At 40.3% G+C, this 22,208-nt stretch overlaps 1 protein-coding gene across 3 annotated transcripts in view; it reads right to left on the bottom strand.

Annotated features, from left to right (window-relative positions):
• CBFB (core-binding factor beta subunit) overlaps positions 1 to 22,208 on the bottom strand; it is a 63,651-nt gene that overhangs the window by 24,167 nt on the left and 17,276 nt on the right. For all 3 annotated transcript variants that reach the window (XM_019535642.1, XM_019535643.1, XM_019535641.1), the window contains one exon: positions 7,155 to 7,271. In XM_019535642.1, coding sequence (XP_019391187.1) covers positions 7,155 to 7,271 — 117 coding nt within the window. The remainder of the gene's footprint in view (positions 1 to 7,154; positions 7,272 to 22,208) is intronic.

Genomic DNA, 22,208 nt, shown 5'->3' with positions numbered 1-22,208 from the left:
GCAGGCCCTTTTAAACTGCGCGCATGTGCAGTGGGCCTGCCATCGGGGAACGCTGGTTTCTCAGGCCAGGGGGGCCCTGCCCGGGATTTGGGGGGCCCTGCCCTACAGGAGAGGGACTAGTGAGTACCCCACTCTTTCTCTTGTCACTCCCTGGGGGCTGGGCCAAGTAGGGGCCTGGGCGGGGGCTTGACCCGGCCCGGCACCAGGCAGCAGCCTCCTCCCAGGGAGCGAGGAGTTAACCCCTTCCCACCACGAGCCCGCTTACCTCCGGGAAGGGAAGAGTTTGTTTTTTTAATGGAGAAAGACAGCAGCAAAATAGATGGCAAAGCTGGTGACTGATGAGTATAGAAAAACTATCCTAATTTTTAAATGTAGGGGATCTATACAGAAAATTAGGATTACCTACTTCTTGAATTTAAATGACTTTTTGTATAATGAAAAAAAACAGTATTTCAAGCCAGGTGAAACCTAATGGGAAAAACATATAGTCCTCCCTAAAAGTATCTCTGACTGAAGATTACTGATCTAGTAACTCATCTAACTTCCCATATCTTTCAACCATTTGGATCATAGAAGGATATACACAAGTGGGTTTGTTTTGTTTTGGGGGAGGGGTTAATGCATCTGTTTAGATAGAAGATTGGAAAATTCCATCATTTTATATAGTCAAAGAATGAAATCTTTCTGAAAGGCTTTTTGGGACCAAAATCATTAAGTAATTATTCCAAGTAATTATTCCATCTTCTCAAGTAAGAATTCAGTTTTGGGATGGAAGTTAAGCTCTTATAATATTTATGTACTCACTTGCCAGTTACTTCAAAACCTTTTAAACCTTGGCAGTATTTTGACTCAGTAAGCTGATACCTAGAGTGGGCATCTATTGATGGCTATAGGACTGGCTCACTAGTACCTAGGAAAAAGGTGAGGGTGTCATTTCCAAGTAATAAATTTCATACTGAAGCTGTCATGGCCTACAATAAAGTGGATCAACAGAAAATCTTTTATAGAAGGCCTTTGTCCCATCCCTCCAAATGCCGCCTCAAATCTGTCCCAGTGAGCTGTACACACACACAAAAAATACAAATTAATCAAATTAAAAAGTTGGCTTTTACAGCTGACAACATTTATCAGATTAATGAGGAAAACAAGCAAAACAGTTGAGGTCTCTACATAACACAGGAAATATTCAGTAAGAAAGACAGGCTGCCATCCATAAGCACAATTATATCTCAGTGACACTGCAGCAACCTGATAGGAAAAGAAAATTTGACAGAAATAAGGTTTAGATAAATCAGGAGCTTTAGCAAAAGTATGTTGCATAGTGCTATACCAAAATATGTACATCGTCACAGAGCACAGACAAATTACCAAAAACCTAGAAATTCAAAATATGTGATTTTTTGCCTCAGTTCAGTCAGGGTCTTACAGCAGTCATCCTAGTGAAGCCAGTCATAGACTATTTGTATTTAAACATACATACATATAAACTCATTGCTGAGTATAGGCTTTCAATAACAATGGTGAAAATCTACAGGTTGCTTAATAAATGGGAAGATTACTACAATACCTGTAAAATAACAAAAATGTTAATTTTGAAAAAAAATAAATACTTTAATTGTCATCATATCTTTTGAAAATGTCTATGTGCAATTCATCCTTTAGATATTTTATGACCTAGAAGAGGATAGTTTATTTCAAAACAATGGAAGTGACAGAATTTAATCTGAATTCCCTATGAAGTGAAGTAGAAAGAGATTTGAAAATGCAAGAGAATGCAGGGACAGTTTTATCTCTATAAAGTAACTTTCACACAATAGAGAAAACCACTTGTATCAACTAGACAACATAATATGAAATTACTTAGATGGTGGCTGTCCCAGGCACTGTACTGTATAATATGCATCAGGATAACTTAAATTACTTTGGAGTTTGAATATAGCAGGCAGTCATCTTACAGTAATATTACTACAAGAGTTTTACAAGTGGAAGTAAATAAAGATTTCAGCTATTTGAAAATTAAAAGTGAAAAAGGGACACGGGAAGTATATTAGAGAAACAGTTCAGAGGCTGCAACTTAAATATACTAGAAGAATAGTACCTAGATTTTTGAAAGCTGGTCAAAATGAAACTTCAAAAATGAGTATATATTTTATTTATGTATGTTAACCTTTTAAGGAGATTTAAGTGGGAAATTAAACAAGGTATTAAAGAACCATTTTTTATATGTCTGTGCATTGCCCAGCACCATGGAGATTAATTCCTGATTGGTCCTTATGCACTTCTATGACAGACATGATTATCTACCATAACAGTATCATTCATTTTAAGGCATAACTAAAATAAGACATTGAAAAGAATGATTACACATTTGTAATCGAGTTTGCACAATCATATACCTTACAGATCAGCACCCTTAGTATATTTTTACTCTTTACATTCTGAATTTAGGCACCCCAAGAAAAGACTACCATCTGAGGCTGAAGATAGAGTCTTTCATTAAAATCCAGGTTCAATGCAGAGATACATTTTAAGACAAAAATACTGTTTAAACTAGTTAAGGTTAAACATATGTTTTAGTAACTTAAGGATAAAATACATTACAGGAATACTATGAAAACAAATATACATATAAGTCAGGAAATTCAGAATTAAAGTTACACTTAAAAGCAATAAAGACATGCTAGGGAATGTAAATTCACAGCTAAGGGATCCAAAGAGTCTTAATTCTACCCTCTAGTAACATCAAGCAATAATAGCATTATTGCAATTGAGGTATTTTAGTGGTTGTGGTCTAGGATTAGACTAACTTCATTTTTACAAGACAGAAAGGGCTTCCTTCCTCCATAGTTTTACTTTCTGCAGAAATACCACAAGAGGAAAAAAAATGAGTAGAAACCCTAAGAGGCCTTAAAAAAAAAAAAAAAAAAAAAAAAAAAATCAGGTTCATCTAATCTGGGAATACTCATGCTAAAAACGCCTTAATTTTCCAACATGATTACTGTATCATTTGACCAAACAGGCACAGCTGGGCCTGTCTGGATGTCAAACAGTTTCTATACCTTATCATTTTATAATTTAAAGAAATCTTAAATTTAAAAGATGCATTGTTTTATTTAAATAAGGTTTATACTTTGTGGAAATTGAATGCATCAGTCCCCTTCACTCATACAAAAAAGCCCACCAAACACAGCATTAGTCAAATGACTAGGACACAGTAGACCAATCATGGAAAAAAAGTGAAAGCTCCCTCCAATGTGACCATATGCACCAGACAATGAACCATGAACTTATCTTTTGAACATCTAGCGTTTTTTGTAAAGTCAGAATGCACGGAACCCAGTGGTTCACTGCTTACTACAAGTATTTATATTTGAGACACCATAAGTTGGCAAAGGCAATTAATTATTCATGCCCCCTCCACCCTACCTACCCAGAAACAATAAAAACATTTTATTCTGCCCCCAGGAAAGGCCTTTATTGATGAAAAGGAGATGCCTGTTTTGCTGCTTGGGTTGTATTCTTCTCCCTTTGGAGAAGTAAAGTCTATCTCTCAGGAGTTGAACTGGAAGGAAAACAGCTGGCCAGGGAGGGTCAGGGACTAAAAGTCTAACGTCTCAGAGTTGGGAAGTCAGGGCTTCCTCCCCCTACTCAAGAACCCATGCCTGGGCTGTCTTTAGGAGGTACTAAGAGAGACCACACAATGCCAAAGATCCCAAGAAAGCACTCCTCCATGGGAATGTGCAACAGATGGTATATACCATCATTTAATTAATTCCAGTATCCATCTGTCTCAAGACAAGCCCCAAAAGGAAGGGTAAAAGAAAAGGGAAAAGTTATATCAAATGTGACTTGGGATTTTCAGGAGTAGCAGACATATAGTCTTCAGGAAACAGAGGTTAAAAACTCCTACAAAATTCAGTTACAACCCTTTCTATAATTTTATGGAGCATCCTGTAGTTGAAGGAGGAACCACCAATTGTAACTGTGACTGCTGTTTAGAAGCCTATCACCCTGTCATCAACGGCATGTGTACATTGATGATGGGGTTCTAGGGAATAAGTATATGAAAAAAAACGGGTTTATTTCTTTCAGTTTACAAGGTATATCCATCTATGCATTTTATAATCCTAATATGCATGCATTTTAATAGATCAAAACTTATTTCCCTACCTAAGGGAAAAAGGGTAAAAAGAATTAAACTAAAGCACCAGTTAATCCTCTTAGACTGTAAGGCTGGAAGGGACCTTGGAAGATCATTGGGTCCAGCCCCCTGCACCAAGCAGGAAAGATAACTGGGGGTCAGGTGACCCCAACAAGGCAACTGTCTAGTCTCCCCTTGAAGATTTCCGGAGTTCTGACCCCAGGTAAAATTTCTTCCTGATCTCAAATCTGGCAATCGGTCTGACCCTGTGCTGAGCGACAAGACCCTCTAGCCAGGAACCTCCAGCTTTGGTCCCAGGAGAAGCATTGGTTCAGTCAAAGCATGCGTCTACATGCATGTATATGAGCACGTGTATGTAGTAACATATGTGTATATGTATAGGCATATATGCATGTATATTGATACATAGACATGCATACATACATTTAATATACACGTGTGCGCACATGTATGCCTGGGGGTGCACGTGTGTATATATACATGTATTCATACACATCAGTATATATGTCTCATATATATGCATGTGCATGTATAACTACACACACACACACACACACACACACACACACAGGCTTTAGTTCATCCCTGTGAAGAAGAATGTCTAAAACAGAGGCAGGCAATTATTTCAGGTGGAGGGCAGCTTAACAGTTTTGGCAAGTTGTTGGGGGCCACACAGACTGTCTCACCCCTTGACACTTGCCCTGGCCCCTGGTTACCACACTGGGATCAGAAGTCCTGCCCCCTAACCTGACCTTTGCCACTGGAAGCCCCTCTCCCCCGAAATACGCCTTTTTGGAGTGGGGGTTGCCATCTAAGAACCAAATCATACACTAGGAGTCAAACACCTATTATATTTTATTATAAAATTGTTTCACTCTTACTGTGTGTGCATGTGTGTGCATGCATGCATGTGGGGGGGGTGTTGAGAGAAGGTGTGGCTGTGTAGGGGGGCGTAAGGTATGTTAGGGTATATGCATGTAAGTGGGGTTGTGGGGGCAGGGTGTGCCTGCGTAGGGCACGAGGGAGGGTGGGGGGTGTAGGGACCCCTCACACACTCCCATGGCATGCAGGCCCCACTGCCAGCAGCAGCAGCAGGCGGGGAGGTCAGGGCATTCATGCCCAGTGCAAGTGCCCAGTGGGGTGTGGCTCTGGCCAGCCCTGTGTAGAGGGAGGGAGTGGATCCTGCTCGGCTGCCTCTATTGCCAGGGCTCCATGCCACACACCTGCAAATCCAGTACTTGCAGCAGGGGAAGCCCCGCACTGGAGCCTGCTGTTTCCCCCACTCCCTGCTGCACAGGTCTCCGTGCTCTGCTGGAGGGAGCCCAGAGGAGTCCAGCATGGAGGAAGGAGTCTTCCCTTTCAGTCCTCCAAGTCCCTGCTGGCCTTAACATGCAACTGCTCCAAACTTGAGCTAGCACTAATACAGATCAACACTTATGCCTCTCAGTGCAAGGTGTAACAAGGCGCTTAAATCATTCTGCTTTCCACAGCATCCATCACCTCACTTTTCTTGCTATTTAGAAACTGTTTGCCCCAGGCCAGGGCCCTCATCTTCATGCCATTCTAAACCACTCAGTATGATCAGTACAATATAAAAAACAATACAAACAATGCCTACAACATGTACACTGAAGAGAGAGGATACATGATCTTTACTGCTATTCCTTTCTGCAGCAAAGAAAATAAAGCAATAACATATTATAGTCTTCAAGGCAGCACAGACACTTACTGTGATAAACTGCTGTATCCTCTTTTTTGATAAGAGATGAAGAACTCAGATCTAAAGCTGTTCTTAAGAAGCAAAAGAGTCTGCAGACTAAACCTCCTTCCAGTAATGCAATCAACTTTTAACATATTATATAAATTTCAGAGCGTCATCTTGCCTGACAAATGGAACTGTACTTTGCAAGTGTTTACTGTGCTCCTATATACTGTCTAGAAAGCAAGCCTAAGTATCACTTCACTTGAGTTATACTATCAGACTTCTCAGATGTCATATCTATACAAAGCCAAGTCATCCACTATCAGAAAAGGGCTGGGAAGTGGGGGACAAAAATCTACTGTGAAAAAGAAAATGTCTTGGATGATGGTGAATTGGAATAGGCTTGTTTCAATTACTTTAGGTAATAGCCACTGCTCTTTATAATTTTTACAAGTCTTAAATGATGCCTATGCTATTTTTTAATACTAGATTGCCAATAATTTTCCCGTACTCTCAGTTCAGCAGCATAGATGTTTTACTGTCCAAATCTGCTGAGTGCCTCATAGTTCATGTAACCTGTAGAACAGATCTACCAGGTCTGGCCTGTGTAGCCAAGATCCAAAATTGCTGCTCCCTACTGCCAAAGTTCTGGACACATGAGGTACCCCACAGGCCAGATAAAAAGGATTTTAGGCCCTGCATGTTAAATCAGGTGCTCAGGGCAGTGCAGGGCCTAATCCCAGTGTGCAAGGTCAGGCTGAGGCAGTATGGGATCCGACTGGGGCGCACAAAGCCAGGTGATGGTGGTAATGCAGGGTGAAATCAGGGTGGGAGTGTGTGGGGCTGGGTGGAGCCAGCTCTGGGCAGCTGGCTGAGGCTGTGCAAAGTCCTATTTTAGCTTGCAGTGGAGACTGCATGGGGCCCAGTCCTGGTGTGCAGGGCCCGATCTGGCCAACAGACTGACCCAGCTCCCAGGGCCAAATGGTTGAGCACCACTGCCACAGACAGTCCCTGCCCAAATGAAATTACAAATTATTTTTACAACATTTATAAAAGTGCAACCATCTATTTTTGTAGATTTTCCAGACTGGAAGTTTCCTGCTAAATTTTTTCCACAAGGTTGAAGGCAGAAGAGACAAAAATTAGAGAGCATTCCTGTGATCTCTTATTAAATCTGAAACCTGAATGAACAATAGTCACTCTTCTGAAAGAAACCACATCTTCTTAGTAGTTGCACATTTTTACAAACAGGACTATGTGGGTAGACTACAGGGTTTGAGACTACCTTACCTGTGCTCTCTCTTCATCAAATTCCAGGCAGCCCATACCATCTAGTCTCTGTAGATCAATCCAGCCTTTCCAGATAACACAGACACCATTTAGAATCATAGGAGCCTTTAAGTACACCTGAAACATAGCAAACATATATGGGTTGAATTCAAGAGCATTTATACACACTAAAGATAGCATACTGCTGTATTTCTATAACTAGTGTAAAAAAAAAAAAAGCTACATACAACACTTACCTAAGTGCATACTCTGAAATTCCACGGAACTGCTTCACTCCCCCATGAACTACATTCTCCTCAAATGCTTACAAGATACTAATCTGGACCCTGTATTTTGCTTACTACAAAAATTAAATTTATTTTATGTTACGCATTCATTTATAAGCTAGTATACCCAGTTTTCAGTTATAACTCCATTATTGCTCACAAAGTCACTTGGGGTGGTTTTATATGTGCTCCAGGGGTGGGAATATGCTTTAATTAAGTGCCAGTATCTTGTATTTCAATGTCCCTGAGCTTCAAAATGGTAGCAGAGGCATTTTAACTAAAGCTTATCGAGCAAGCCCCATGCAGTCTCCACTGAAAGCCAGGACAGGACTTTGAACAGCCTCAACCAGCTGCCCAGAGCTGGCTCCACCCAGCCCCACACACTCCCACCCTGATTTCACCCCACATTACCACCATCACCTGGCTGTGTGCACCCCAATCGGGTCCCACACTGCCTCAGTCTAACCTTGCACACTGGGATTAGGCCCTGCACTGCCCTGAGCACCAGATCTAAAGCACCCTACCACCATTTTTTAAGCGCGTGGATGTTGATACACAAGATGCAGAGGCTGCTAGAGCACTAATTAGCACACTCCAGCAGACTTGGTTGAGTCTGCTCTGATATCCTGTAATTGCAGCATGTTGGAGCAGCCTCCCAGCACATCTACAGGCACCTTCGGTTTTACATGTAAACGTAATAGGAAGTCTGATGTGTAAAGTGGCACACAGTCAACCAGGAAAAGATGATTTACCACAAATTTGTTTTTAAAAGTTAAATGAAGACTGGCTTTGCTACTCTTATACAGGTGCTGTATTTTGTTGTTACTCTGCCTGAAATTCATTTTTCCCCAATACTGAAAACCATCAATTTCATTTAGGCCTAAAAAGCTTAAGTTTAATGCTATTGCCCTAACCAAACCACAAAGACTAAGGTAATATTTTAATTCCCACTCCTCACAAGGAAGCCAATTGTTTGAAGTTTTTTTCTAATATTTTTGAACAGTTTATTTAAAAATGACAATTATTAAAGATTTCTACTGAAATACTATTCATGGTGTCATTTAAAGGAGCAGGAGAAACAATATGCAGCACTAAGAACCTACAATCCATATAGTGGTAGGTGATATTGTGATTTAAAGCAAAAGTACTTTCTACTCAAAAGACCAGACATTCATCTTCCCACAGGAAATTTAAAAAAGAAATAGATACTCTGTTAAGGGAGCTTGGTTACATTTGTTGACATCAGTTTTAAAGAGACACCCCACCACCCCCTCCTCATTATAGTACAGTGCAACTCATGAAAATGTCCAACTGCTTTCAGTAGATACTCTACCCTCCTCTGCAGGCAAACAGTATCTGGAATAGAAGCTTATGTGAATAAATGTCTGAAAAGTAAAACAGATAAAGAAGGGCTGCTAGCGATTTTGAACACCCAACAAAAGTAGAATTCCTAGATAGTTGTAAACCTCTCAGGACTTTCACTTGTTACATTTTATCAGAAGAATCACTGGTATGATCAGGGACTTGCAAGAGAAGCTATACTAGAAAAGGCTGAGGGACCTAGGCCTCTTTAGCCTAAAGAGGAGAAGGTTGAGAGGGGACTTGATAGTGGTTTACCACTATATCAGAGGTGGGCATCAGAAGCGTGGTGAACAACTGTTCACTAGGATGCCCCTGGGGAAAACTAGGACTAGCGGATGCAAACTCCTGGAAGGCTGCTTCAGCCTTAATACTAGGAAAAACTCCTTCACAGTCAGGGTGTCCAGACTGTGGAATAAACTCTCTCCAGAAGTGGTGCAGTCACCTACCCGGGTGGTTTTCAAGAGGAGACTGGACAGTCACCTCGCTGGGGTCACTTGACCCCAGCTGTCTTCCTGCCTAGAGCAGGGGGGCTGGACCCAATGATCTGCGAGGTCCCTTCCAGCTCCTAACAATCTATGAATCAAAGCTTCTGAATCAAAAGATCTTGATCCAGGATTTTGTTCACAATTGTCCATATTGCTTAAAATCCGTATGTTCTGTAGTCCAACAAAACGTTCTAGCTAGGCATTTAAAAAACTAATGTTTGGACTTTTACCACTATAGGAAATTAAAAAATAAATGGGAGGCTGAGGTGACATGTTCACCCCCTCTCCACACCTCTATCCTTTAGTGACTCAGGGCAACCACAAAAAAACAACATCTAGCAACTCAAACTACTGCTGTCCTGAGCATATATGTAGATGCTGCACCTGGGAGTAGCTGAACTGCTCTGGAGTTTATTGCATCGTGTTAATTTCATGTGGAATGGCTTAATCTTGCCTGCACAAAGGAATAGAATACAATAAACTGATGTAGCAACTGCATAATTACTTATATGCTATTCAACTGGTGACTTGTGTCAATTAGCAACAACATTATTATAAATGATTAAATATTTCAGCCTTTACTGTTTTAAATAAATATGTGGAAGAAGTTTATTAATTCACATTCCCAAACTCTGCCCCATTGTTTGTTTGTTTGTTTGTTAAAGTGCCAAGAGCATCAATTTTTCCCCTATGCCAGGGGCAGGCATTGTTTCTGTAGCAGGGGCTGCATTAACAGAACTTAACACCAAGTATGAGAGCCAAGCCAGTCACCACTCCCCCCTGTTGCTTGGCTGCTACATGGGCAAAGCACCTCCCATCCTACTCTTTTGGAACCCCTCCAGCTCCATGGGCTGGATAAGAAGGTTTCACAGCATGGAGTCAACCCACGGACTGTACATTGATGGACAATTTCTCCCCTATGCAGTTACCAAAAAACCCTCTAGTTTTCTGTTAAGAAAACTTGCATGATACATTTAACAAAAAAACAAAACAATTATCTGCATTATGAGAACAGTTACAAGCAGCACAAAGTAGACTGAACTTAATATCCATGCAAGATAGTACATAGATTGTATTCTGGATTTTGATTCACTCGATTTTTCAATCATTTTATTTCCACAACTTTTACATCTCAAGAATGAAAAAAAAACCCCAAAACTTATTTGAAAGGCTGAATTAGTAATGAACTACAAACAGACAGACACATTACTGAATAAAACCAGAGTATTTCTTTCTGCCAGCTGCACATATTTTATGCCACCCCCTCCCCTCAAAACATCTAAATCATGCACATTGGTGCAATTTCCTTTCTTTCAGAAAAAAGGCATACAGGGATTCTTTCTTTTTTCTCTCTTTCTGGAAGAAGGGAAACCACCTACTGTTGTAGCCTAAACCGTTTAACCACGTATTTCCTTATTTTCATATAAAACTCTGCTGGTCCCTTTCCAATTTCCAAACTCAACAGAATCTTAATAAATTCTTGTTGCTTTGTAGTTATCACACAATCTATGTCAGCACACTTCGAAATCCAAAGTGTTTTATCTCTTACAAACTCACATGCTCAAGTCAGTTATCCAGAAGATGTTACCGGATCACAGTAAAACAGTGAAAGAAGACTACAACAATTCTAGTCAGCCTCAAGATTTTTTCCTAATAAACTGGTAATTATTAGTCTGTGATGACAATTAGCTCAATAACTAGTTTTGTTAGCAACAATATCCTCAAAGCTTAAAGGAAAATCTGTTTTCAAGATTAATCAGTTCTTTCATACATTGTCAGTTCTCTTTGCTGATAATGTTTGTCAGGAGAATATCTGAAATAAATTTGTGTTTGAGACTCAGCTACTATGATCACAAAACCCCAAGGCAATTAATGATCTCATGTTTAGTCCAGGGTTTTATGGTATACAGAAAACGCCATACAGGCACACACAACTATTGGGATTTCTCATACAGATCTCTACATGAGACAGGGATATCGTGAAGAAAACAACAGGAGATTATGTAAGTGAAACAGGATCATAAATAATACAAAACTCAGGTTAGACTGGAAACTGAAGATCTGTTATTTACAAACTTCAGAATACTAGATTTTTTAAAACCACATTTAACTTTTCCGTCTTATCAATATCAGCAACAGGGTTTGAACCCTAAAACATGAGCACAACCGCACAACCTCTGTGCTTCGCTCAAAAAATAAGACAAAATGGCAAACAGCGGATATTGTCTTCAGTGAACCAGAGTACCCTAATGTACTGAAGCAATTGATTACTGCAACAGTACCCACTTTTCCAGACAGCAACAGTACCAGTAGTTTCTGAAAGCATACTTCTTGCATTCCTTAATGGGTCATTCTAGACATCATCCATTCTCAAAGTTGTGTAGTGCAGTGGTCTCTATAGTGGGGTGCACATACCCCAAGGGGTGTGCAAGATAATCCGTTGGGGTGCGAGAAGAAAATATTAGAACTTCTATTTATATATATTTTTTATCTACATATATTGTACATAATATATTAGTACAGTAGTACATGTGGATAATTTATAAATAAATATACATAGATTGGGGGTGTGTACTCAAAAAATTTTTTACTGATAGGGGTGCGTGATCAAAAAAGTTTGGAGACCACTGGTGTAATGTGCAAGGTCTTGTTTAATAAGGGTTATGAAAGACACAGAATTGGTGACATGCACATGTGGCCAATACAAGTTTAACAGTTTCTGGCAGAAAGCCAAAAGCAAACTGTGAAATGTGAAACAAAGACACATATTAGCAAGCTTCAATAGCCTAGACTAGCCAAGTATAAGCAGAAATTTGAGGCCAACAAAAGGCACTCCCTTTGACCTTAGGACAAAGGCTGCCTCATGTCACAGTTCTGCTACCATCTGTAGGTATAACTGCTGTTCCTTGATTAGATTAGAAATTATTTCTTAAAATAATAATATATTCCAGTGCCCCATGATGACCAACCAGCTACTGTGAAAGGGAAAGAAGCTGATGTATAAGAGGAAGAATGACATACATATTTAAAACCAAAACTGGAGGATTCCCTTACATTTATTCACTATATGAGAAAACAGTTCTCAATGATTTTGAAAGAGTGATTTACTTGAATACAAAACTCAAAACCTAGTTCTCAGTTTCACATCCTATTTTAGTCCTCTGGTAAGCCTTTATCACATGATACCAGGGTATATGCCTGACGTGATTTTAGATATGCTATCTGTGTGCTTCATCCAGACATCCTGCAGTTACAGAAAGAAGAGTTCCTTTTCCATAAAGCAACTAAGCTCCTTCCTCCCTCAGTGACTGCACATAGTTCTTTTCACCACCCACTGACTAGTGAATCAGCACACTAATAGCAGCCACAGCCAGTGTGACAAACTTGATCCATCAGGAAAAGTCTTCAAGGAACTGGTATGCCCCATTCCTATTTCCTTTCAATTATATTCCCAGCATACTGGACCAAAATGCATTCTTTGCGAAGACACTCATCTCTGACTCATCATCGTGGTCTAATCACATGCCTCTCCCCATTGATAAGTACTCAGTCAACTGACTGATCATAGTTACTAAATTTCAGTTTTGATGCCACCTGCCCCTGAATCATACCCAAATTAAATCATTAGGGAAAACTACCATTCAAATATTTAATTTACTGAATACTGCCTATGACAAAAGAAGCATCTATAAAATATTACCTGCAAGTGAGAAAGAGATCACAGTAGTTAATAAGACCGACTATCATCCTAATTACTCGTATCCTGATTTTCTCCACTTCCCACTAGTTAATAATACAGAACCCGTTCAAGGTAATCACATATTCAAAAAAGTTAGCATTCATCTATAACTAACTCACAAAACTGTTCAAATATACATGTTGTTATACATTAACCTATGTGCACTTTCCCCCAAGTTTTTACATGGTTTTAAAATTAGTTGGATATCTACATGAGAACCAAAGAATGCCATATGGTTGGTTTGTTTTCTGGGGTTTCCCCCACTTCACTTGTACATCTAGTTTTGCAGAAACAGTTGTTACTTAGGGTATTGGGAAGAAGGGAGATGGGAGAACTACCAAGAAAGAAAACCTACTGTTTGCTTTTTTTTTTTTTAAACCAGCAAAAAATAGTACTTGCACATGGGTAAAATGCTGAAATATCTGGGGCAAAACAGGATGGTTAACAGTGGCATAGTGATAGGTATATTAATTGGTAGTTGTGGGGGGAGGGAGGGTGGAGAGGGAAGAAGAAAAACACCTTTAAAAGATCAACCCAAGCATATTGGTTCCAGATAATACTTTAAAATATTGATCACTCGCACAAATCTTCTGAACTTAAATAAGGAAAAGTGGTCAAAGCACAGGTCACAACAGCTGTCCTGTTTATCCAACTGCCAATTTAAATCTGTGCTATTTAGTTTTCTCTTTCAAATAAATGCAGTGTATACTGACACTGATATAAACATTTTATTAATAATACACTGAAAGATACAGGCTTTTATATTACTATTAACAACACATTAGGATCAAGTTGCTTTTCTCCAAACAAAATACAACTCTCCAACAGGAAGTAGTGCGTGGTGACGTGGCTGGACATCTCCAATGCGTTCGGCTCTATGCCCCACCGTCTCCCTGCAAGACAACTGCGTCACTGTGACACCCCTCATGAGGATCTTCCTGGAGCGGTTCCCGAAGGATGCTGTCTGCAACAAGTATTCCGGCAACCTAAGGGCCAAACCCGACCAGGGCAAGGTCTTCAACATCACCTAGAAGCAGGACTCCAGCAGCCACTTCATGCCCAGTGGGAGCTTCGCATGCTTCATGAACTGGCGCTTCCTCCACCGCACCAGCCTCAACTGCCTGCCTCTGAACAGGGCCATCCACTTTGGCCACAGGGACAAGAGGTGCCAACGGTGTGGCAGCTGTAGGCCACATGCCAGAGCCTGGCAGCCCCACCACAACGCTATCCAGGACCACCTGCTGAGGACCATTCTGGCTGCAGCAGAGGAGATCTCCGTGAACCGCACTGTCCTGGGCTGAGAGCCAGATGCACCCCGACATCATGATCACAGACAAAGAGGCCAAGAAGATCATGATCATAGATGTGACCATCGCCTTTGAGAACTGGCACCAAGCCTTCACCAACACCCAGGCTCGCAAGTGGGAGAAGTACGCCCCGCTGGCTGACATCCTAAGGGGCCACAGCTAAGACGTGACAGTTGACGCACTCATTGTGGGAATGCTCGGAGCCTGGGACCCCAGCAACAAGAGCGTCCTGTGTGTCTGCCATGTCTCCTGTCACTATGTTAAACTGTGGCACTGCCTGATGGTATCAGACATGATCCGTTGGTCCCGTGACATCTATGTGGAGCACACCACGGGCCATCATCAGTGCACCGACCCCACCAGATGGACCGCCACCAGACCAAACCCAGAAGGGACTGCCTGAACCCCCCTCTGCACCTGATGGAGTTCACTTTGAGAAGAATCTTCAGCAATGGACCACCCTGCTCCACCAGAAAAGGACCCCCGCGATTAGTCTCTATATGGACTGAGAAACTTTCCTCAACTTGCGGGTTATGTGCATCTATCTTCTTTCTCTCTCAGTGCTGCGAATCCCCTCCCTCAGCTTCCCCCACCCTTTTGCTTAGTTGGCTAACGTTGCATTTTCTGTAACCTAGTCGCGTTCCCCTCCTCACCCTCATCCCTCTTATGTTAGTCCCTTGCTCAGGCAATCTGTATTTCCTTACTGGCTTTGTCACCTTTTTGGATTCATAACTCTTAACATCTACTAATAAAATTCAAACTGTTATTACAGGCACTAACATAATGTGCTGTAATTACAGCACATTAATGAATGTGTAGATGCACCCAATGGAAGCTACTCGATTCCTGACAGAGTTGGTACCATCCCCAACCAGTGACTCTCCTTTATCCCCCTCCAGCACGTACTCGGTAACTTCAGCATCCTTTGCAGACAACAGAAACCATTTTACTACTCTGATTTTCCTCTTTTCATTGAGCAACAGCCAATTAATGATGCTTCAGCTTGCTTCTAATTTAAACACCTTCAATTATCTTGAGTTTCCTTAGTAAAGGATGACCTCAGCTCTACCACTCTGCCCTTTGCTTTATGTCATTGACGCATCACGTTATGAACTGCAATTTTGTATAGCATTTCCCAGAATTTTCAGAAGAGTAGTATTCAAACTCCAAAATCAAAACTTATTTTACTCTGTTGTTAGCCCAATAGCAACTGTTCAATTCCTCATACAAACATACAAAAGTAAACCTAACAGAACATTACCTATGGACACTTATCTTCTATGTTATTATACTTGTATTGGTCTAGCATTTTAGACAAAATAAAAAAAAATACTATTTTCAAAACAACTGTCAATATTTGATCTTCAAGGGTTAGAAAAGAAGTCAGACCTCTGAAAAACTAATGGATAAATTATGCCTTTTTAAATAACTGAAACTTTATAATTCAGTAAATCCATATGAACTGATAATCAACAGTATTTCAAATTTGCTAATATCTGGGAAACTAAAGTATTAAAAATGATTTATCTGAGTATTAGTTATATGAAGTAATTGCATAGCTTTTGTACGTAAACAATTAACAAGTTGAGTTTTTATAAACACCCATGTATTTCCACCAGAGCAAAATATCCTTTGTCCAGACTAATACTATACAGGCATACCTCGTTTTATTGCGCTTTGCTTTATTGCGCTTCGCAGATATTGTGTTTTTTACAAACTGAAGGTTTGTGGCAACCCTGCGTCAAGCAAGTCTATTGGTGCCATTTTTCCATCGGTTAGCATTTTTTAGCAATAAAGTATTTTTTAATTAAGGCATGTACATTGTTTTTTTAGACATAATGCTATTGCACACTTAATAGACTACGGTATAGTGTAAACATAACTTTTATATGCACTGGGAAACCAAAAAATTTGTGTGACTCGCTTTATTGCGATATTTGCTTTATTGCAGTGGTCTAGAACCAAACCTGCAATATCTCCGAGGTATGCCTGTACATTGAAATAAGTAACTTCAGAAGATACACACATATGAATTAATGCGGGGTGCACTGACAGAGAATTTTTGGGCCAATACCAACGGCCTATTTTCAATGAGCTGTATCAGCCAATATTGATCAGATTCCAATATGCAGCTGGGCAGCATGGAAAGCAAGGTGGGAAGGGGTGTGTGGGGGAGGGGAGCATATCAAGGCCCCCTGTGTTGAGGGAGGGAGTGGGGCTGGGGTGGGTGCTGCACAGCTGGGGCGGAGCTGGGGACAGAGCTGAGAGCAGCTTGTCTGGAAGGCATGGGGGGCTTCCCACTGATGCGTGCACCTCAGGAAAGCATGGGGGGGGCGTGCCCCAGGATCTGCACATTGAGGGGGCAGGCTAGGCCTGGGGCGGTGCCAGGCTCTTCCCAGTGGAGGGCTGGGCTGGGCTGCACTTAGGGCAGTGGTGCTGGGAGGGGGCCATAGGGTAGGCTGCAGCCACGCCAAAATTTTCCATAGCTCCCCCAGTCCCCCTCCAGTGCCACCGCCAGCCCTGCCCCCCCGCTGAGAAGAGCCCGGCACTGCCCTGACCCCAGCCTTCAGCTGCAGCCCGCCATTACCTTTTAGTATGAGATGTTAGAAGTATTTCATTCTGTTTTTAACTTTGGCAAAGCATATCATCTGCCATACTTATTTGGGAATTGGAAGAGAAAAACAATGCTAATTTTAAGACATTTTAGATGTACTGATGGAGTACTTTTGTACACAAATGGCTAGATTATAGCTTTAAAATTTACATGTACCAATGCCAAATTATTTTTCAGGGTCAAAATATAAACTTTTTTTTTTTTAAGGGAAAAAAAATATCAATGAAATTTCCACAAGTTCTATCCAAGAATGTCAGCAATGGAAATATCTGTTTTAGCACTCCAATTTTGGAAAGAAGTGTTTGGATAACAAATAGTATTATTCCCCCAGTATGCCCACTCAAAATAGCAGGAATGCACTCAAAGTATTATAAAAGGGAATGCTTACTCCCAAAAGTCTTGTTCTATAGCAAAAAATGTTGGAGAGACATTAAGCAACTCAGCAATTCATTACTGACATTTATATATACTGCTTATTACAAGAAAAAAAGTGTCCTGGAAAAGACCCGTCTGGAAGGTGATTATGTTTAAAAAGGATTTTCATGTCTGGATATTAATGGAGTGTCATCCTTTTTTACTATCCCATTAAGTAATCAAATTAATTTGTGAACTCATGTTAAAAACTTGTTTCATAAGCAGTAAAATATGAAGCTCAAAATGGTGGCAGAACACTTTCAATATGGTATTAACGTTAGTGAAATACTCCACAAATGTCTTTCAGTTTTGGTTTCCATGATTCAATTAAAAATGAAGCAAAAATACAACATACAAACACACACAAAAACAAAATTTTTCCTACTAAACTGAATACCACAGAATTTTTTCATTCATCTTTCAGGAAACTGCAAACCAGACTACTAATTGTATGATTTTATTTTTTTCTACTAATTTTCTAAAACAACTATGTGAACATGATACTTTTTCCAAAACTTAAATGTTTGGTTCAAATAACTAAATCAGTTATTAGGAGTTGTAAATTACCTAAAGTGGCCAGAAAAACACTTCTAACAAATGGCAGAATGGATATTAGCCATGAGTGCCACAAAAAGTTGTATTTCTTAATTAAAATCATTGTCAGTTCTATGTTTAGAAGTTAGTGGAGACAAGATGGAAATGTACTTGTACTAACATAGTACTCTTCAATTAGTTATTTACCAACCCATAATTATTTTCTGAAGAGATACCTCTTAAAACAGTCTACAGGTCCTGAATACATGCACTGGCATATGGAGGCATCTCCTATAATGTCAAAGTTCCCTTTGTTTTGTCCAACAGTTGTGCATATCTCGCTCTTATTTTTATTTATTTTACTGGTTTTAATAAAGATAGCTTGTTTGCTTCTCAACCTCAACAAAAAGAAGCCTGTATTCTTTCCCCCCCCATCCCCAAAATTCATAACTCAACCCATAACCCTCACAAGGAATGCATAAAACCACAGAGACCCTTGGAACAACTAGCCATCAAGAAAGCACAGGACACATGGATTACTTCAAAGAAGTGATTTGGTTTGGGGTTTTCCAATATGAACTTTGATGGTCACCCATCATTATATAACAATAGCTAGATTCTCCTACATGGAAACGCTTTTGAACTTTAATTCTACTGTCTCTTCCCCTAACGAAAGGTTTCTAAAAACTGAAATTCTTTTATTATAATTTGGTATATGTGCATCTTAAAAAAAATGCTCTTATTCCAGTGTCGTATTGCTCTTAAGACTACTGAAATGATGCATACATGCCACTGACAAATGATTATGCCCAGAAAAAAGTTAACTAATGGGATTTCTGCCATGTTAGACTATACATTTTGCACATGAAATTTTTTTAAACTGGTAAGGAAATTCATCTTAGGCCTTGTACAAACATTCAGTTTCTCCTGGGAGAATTGCTGCTCTCCCACGAGAAGCCACATGTGTATAATGTTAAGACTTTTTCTCCCAGAGTAAAGAAGGCCAGTCCAAGGGAAAAATAACCTGAGAACAACCAGGGTTAATTATTCGCAGGAGTTTCTGTACATGCTGTGACTTCTCTCAGAAGAGAACACAGCCCTCCAACACCCACCCCTGCCAGGGAGACAGTGTATCACTTGCTGGACTCTGCTGTTCCATCAGAGAACACACCACAGTCCTCATGCTTGCTGTGCCCAACTGCTCAGGGTAAGCCAATGTTTCCCTGTGGCACAATCTGGGTTGCCATATGTACTGCTGCCATCTGTCACCAGGCAGACTAAGGGAGCCTACAAAGCATGCTGATATGTTGCACAGCCTCCTCCCCCTGCTTGGCTCTACAGTATCAATACTGCAAGTTCCCTATTCTTCAGGGCCTCAGCATTTGAATATTTGTATACACAATTTGGATAAGTTTTTCCTATCAGGAGAACAAATCTGGGATAACTCTCCCAGATTATTTGAATGTGTGTACACAACCTTATTTTCAAGTTTCCAGAACAGCAAATAACAGTATGCAATTACAGCAGTATGAAAAACTGCAAAAGGGGGGGGCCCCTCTACACATACACAAATGGCAACCAACATTTCTCAACTTATAAAAGTAAACACCAGAAGTGACTAGCAAGATGGCACCTACTAGAATGAACTCAATATTTGGAAGATAAAACAGCAACTAAAGGATTGTGCTAGAAACCACAGCATTTAGGGGAGAGGCAAGAAGTATCTTGTTCTTTCTGTCCTTCAACTCTCACCCAGTTCTGCTCACTTTCACCCCAGCAACCCCAAAGACAATGCAACAGCTCCATCAGAGTGGACCATACCTAGGAAAGGAGAAGGGAAAGGCAGCAAATAAATTACAATCTTTCCCTACAACGCAGGATAGAAAGAGAGGTACTGGCAAAAGCAAGCTTGATTTGTTCAGAACCACTACACTAGACTGTAATTACATTTAAAAAAATAACAAATCAGTTCATTTTTATTAACTAAAACTGAGGTGTAAAGACATAAGAGCCTCAGCTACTTGGGAATGGGAAAGAGACTTCTTCATGGTTCCTATCAACATGTTTCAATTTATTCTGGCAACCTCCATCCCCATTCAAACCCTTAGTTTTTTTTCTGCTGACACCACCCAATAGGAGCAGCCAGCTACAGTGGCAATTGTGCTGCTTTTGTCATTTGGATCCCTGGCCTCACAATCTGGTTTGAGAAATGCTTCACATACACCACAGAAACAAAAGTCAAGGTAACGGTTATAGCTTATACTGAGAAAAAAGCAGACCATTGTAAAAAAAACTAGGTAAACTTATTTTTAAATTACTGTTCTCCTTTACCATACTTCCAATTCTTATATACCACATAATATAGTGCTAAGTGAAGAACCTTTTCCAAGGAAATTAAACACATATGGCACACAGCGTTGCTAAGAATCTAATGTAGGAACATTTATTCAACAAGTAATATAGTATTAAGGTTTAAAGTAATACAAAAGTTACCCCATTTTGTCTTTCATACTCTATTTTAGGTATTTTCCTATCATCACCCAGTAAAATTTTACAGCATCTTGCTTATTCCATGTAGAAGACATTCAGATTCTGATAAGGAACACTGTTAAGAATGCCTGGGAACTTTATTAAAAGCAATAAAGCAGTCGTTCTGTTAAAAAAAAAAAAATCTCTTAAGCTTTTCACACCATAAGTATCTGAAAAACTTACAAAACTGAAAATCATAAATAAGGGTCAGTTCAATTTTACAAAGCCAAGGAGTGTTTTGAGTAGGACTTCTCTAACAGTGAAAGCAGAAAGAGAGACAGCATCATCACTGTTCAGGGTGGAAAGAAAGTTTTAAGTAACTGGATTATTGCTTCAACGCCTATGTACCATTTACCACTTCCTGACCTCCACATACAGCACTCATTGATACATTTTTCTAGAAATTAAAAAAAACCTGACATGAACCATACTTCCTGTTTAAACTGAATCAACTTGAGGCTTGAAAGGACTGGGAATGGTCTATCGTTTATGCAGATCAGTAATTTTCAACCAGGGTGCTGTGGCACGCTATGAGACAGATCCTTTCAAGGGTGCCATGAAATACTAGCACTCTTAGATGTGAATCATGTGTAGGTGTTTACACAAGATAAACTCAGAGATTTCAATCAGAAATCCATAGGGTCAAAAATGGTCTGACTGCTATGTTCTTTCCGAGTTCTTTGCAACAGAAGACTTGCTCTATTATTTTCCCATAGTCAAAAAAATGAGTGAAAACTAAGATGACATTTTCTGAGGGTTCCCTGAATGAGAATCACCAATACTGATCCTTTGAAAAAAGAAGAGGACATCTGAACTATTGTAATTTTTAATACAAATAGTTCTTAGAGTGTCTGTGAAGATCAGCTGACGCAACTAGAAACAACAGGTTTCCCATCTACTCATCACAATGCTGGCAAAGTGCTCCTGGTTGGAGTCATTAGGACTCCCACACTGAGATTTTGTGCTGCTAAGATTCCCTTGACTTAAGCAAGCTGCAGCACTAGCTCTTTTCCAGGCCTCTCCAACATACATCCTGAGAATAGGATCCGTCTTTTATCCCTTCACAGACACGTAATCTTATGATTCAGCTACCCCAATCCTTCCCAATCTACTTTACCTAGCAAAGATCTAGGCCAGGGGCTGGCAGCCTGCAGTCAGATCCAGTCCATGGACATGGGGCTTTGGTGTAATTGGTCAGCAGGGGGGCTTCAGCAGCAGTTGCTTTCCCCATGCCAATGGAAGGGAAAGGGGGAAGCACTCGCTGCTGCCAATGCCAATACAGAGTAGCAGAAGAACAGGACCTTCCTAGTGACTAGTACCTAGAATATAGTAAAGTGGCAGTGGTAGGCGTTTTCCCTACACCAGCAGCAGGAGTGACTGGTTCCTAGTACATGCTTGCCATCCACGGCAGGCCTCTGACCTAAACTGGGTCGATCTGGTAAAATGTCTGTAAGCATTTCCTTGCCTCATTACTTTTCTTTAGCCCTTTTGAGCACTTTTGATGCTCAGATCAACCTTCAGCAAATAAAGAAGATCCTTTCCTTTCTCTCTGCATTTGGATTCTTCACAGGAATAAGGAAACCCTTTACAATTTTCTTCTCCCATATAGCTGATGAGAGAACATCTTTTATAATGCCTTGTCTTTTTGTCAAGAAATTCCTTCATTGGTTTTGTTTCATAGATTTCATAGGCATTAGGGCTGGAAGGGACCTCAGAAGATCGAGTCAAGCCCCCCACCCGAAGGGCAGGAAGTCAGCTGGGGTCATAGGATCCCAGCAAGATAAGCATCCAATTTACACTTGAA

Source organism: Crocodylus porosus, unplaced genomic scaffold (genome assembly GCF_001723895.1).
Source record: "Crocodylus porosus isolate Cpor-Errol unplaced genomic scaffold, CroPor_comp1, whole genome shotgun sequence".
Taxonomy (NCBI): Eukaryota; Metazoa; Chordata; order Crocodylia; family Crocodylidae; genus Crocodylus; species Crocodylus porosus.
Note: the sequence above shows the minus strand (reverse complement) of the source record. Positions and strands in the feature narration are given on the sequence as shown.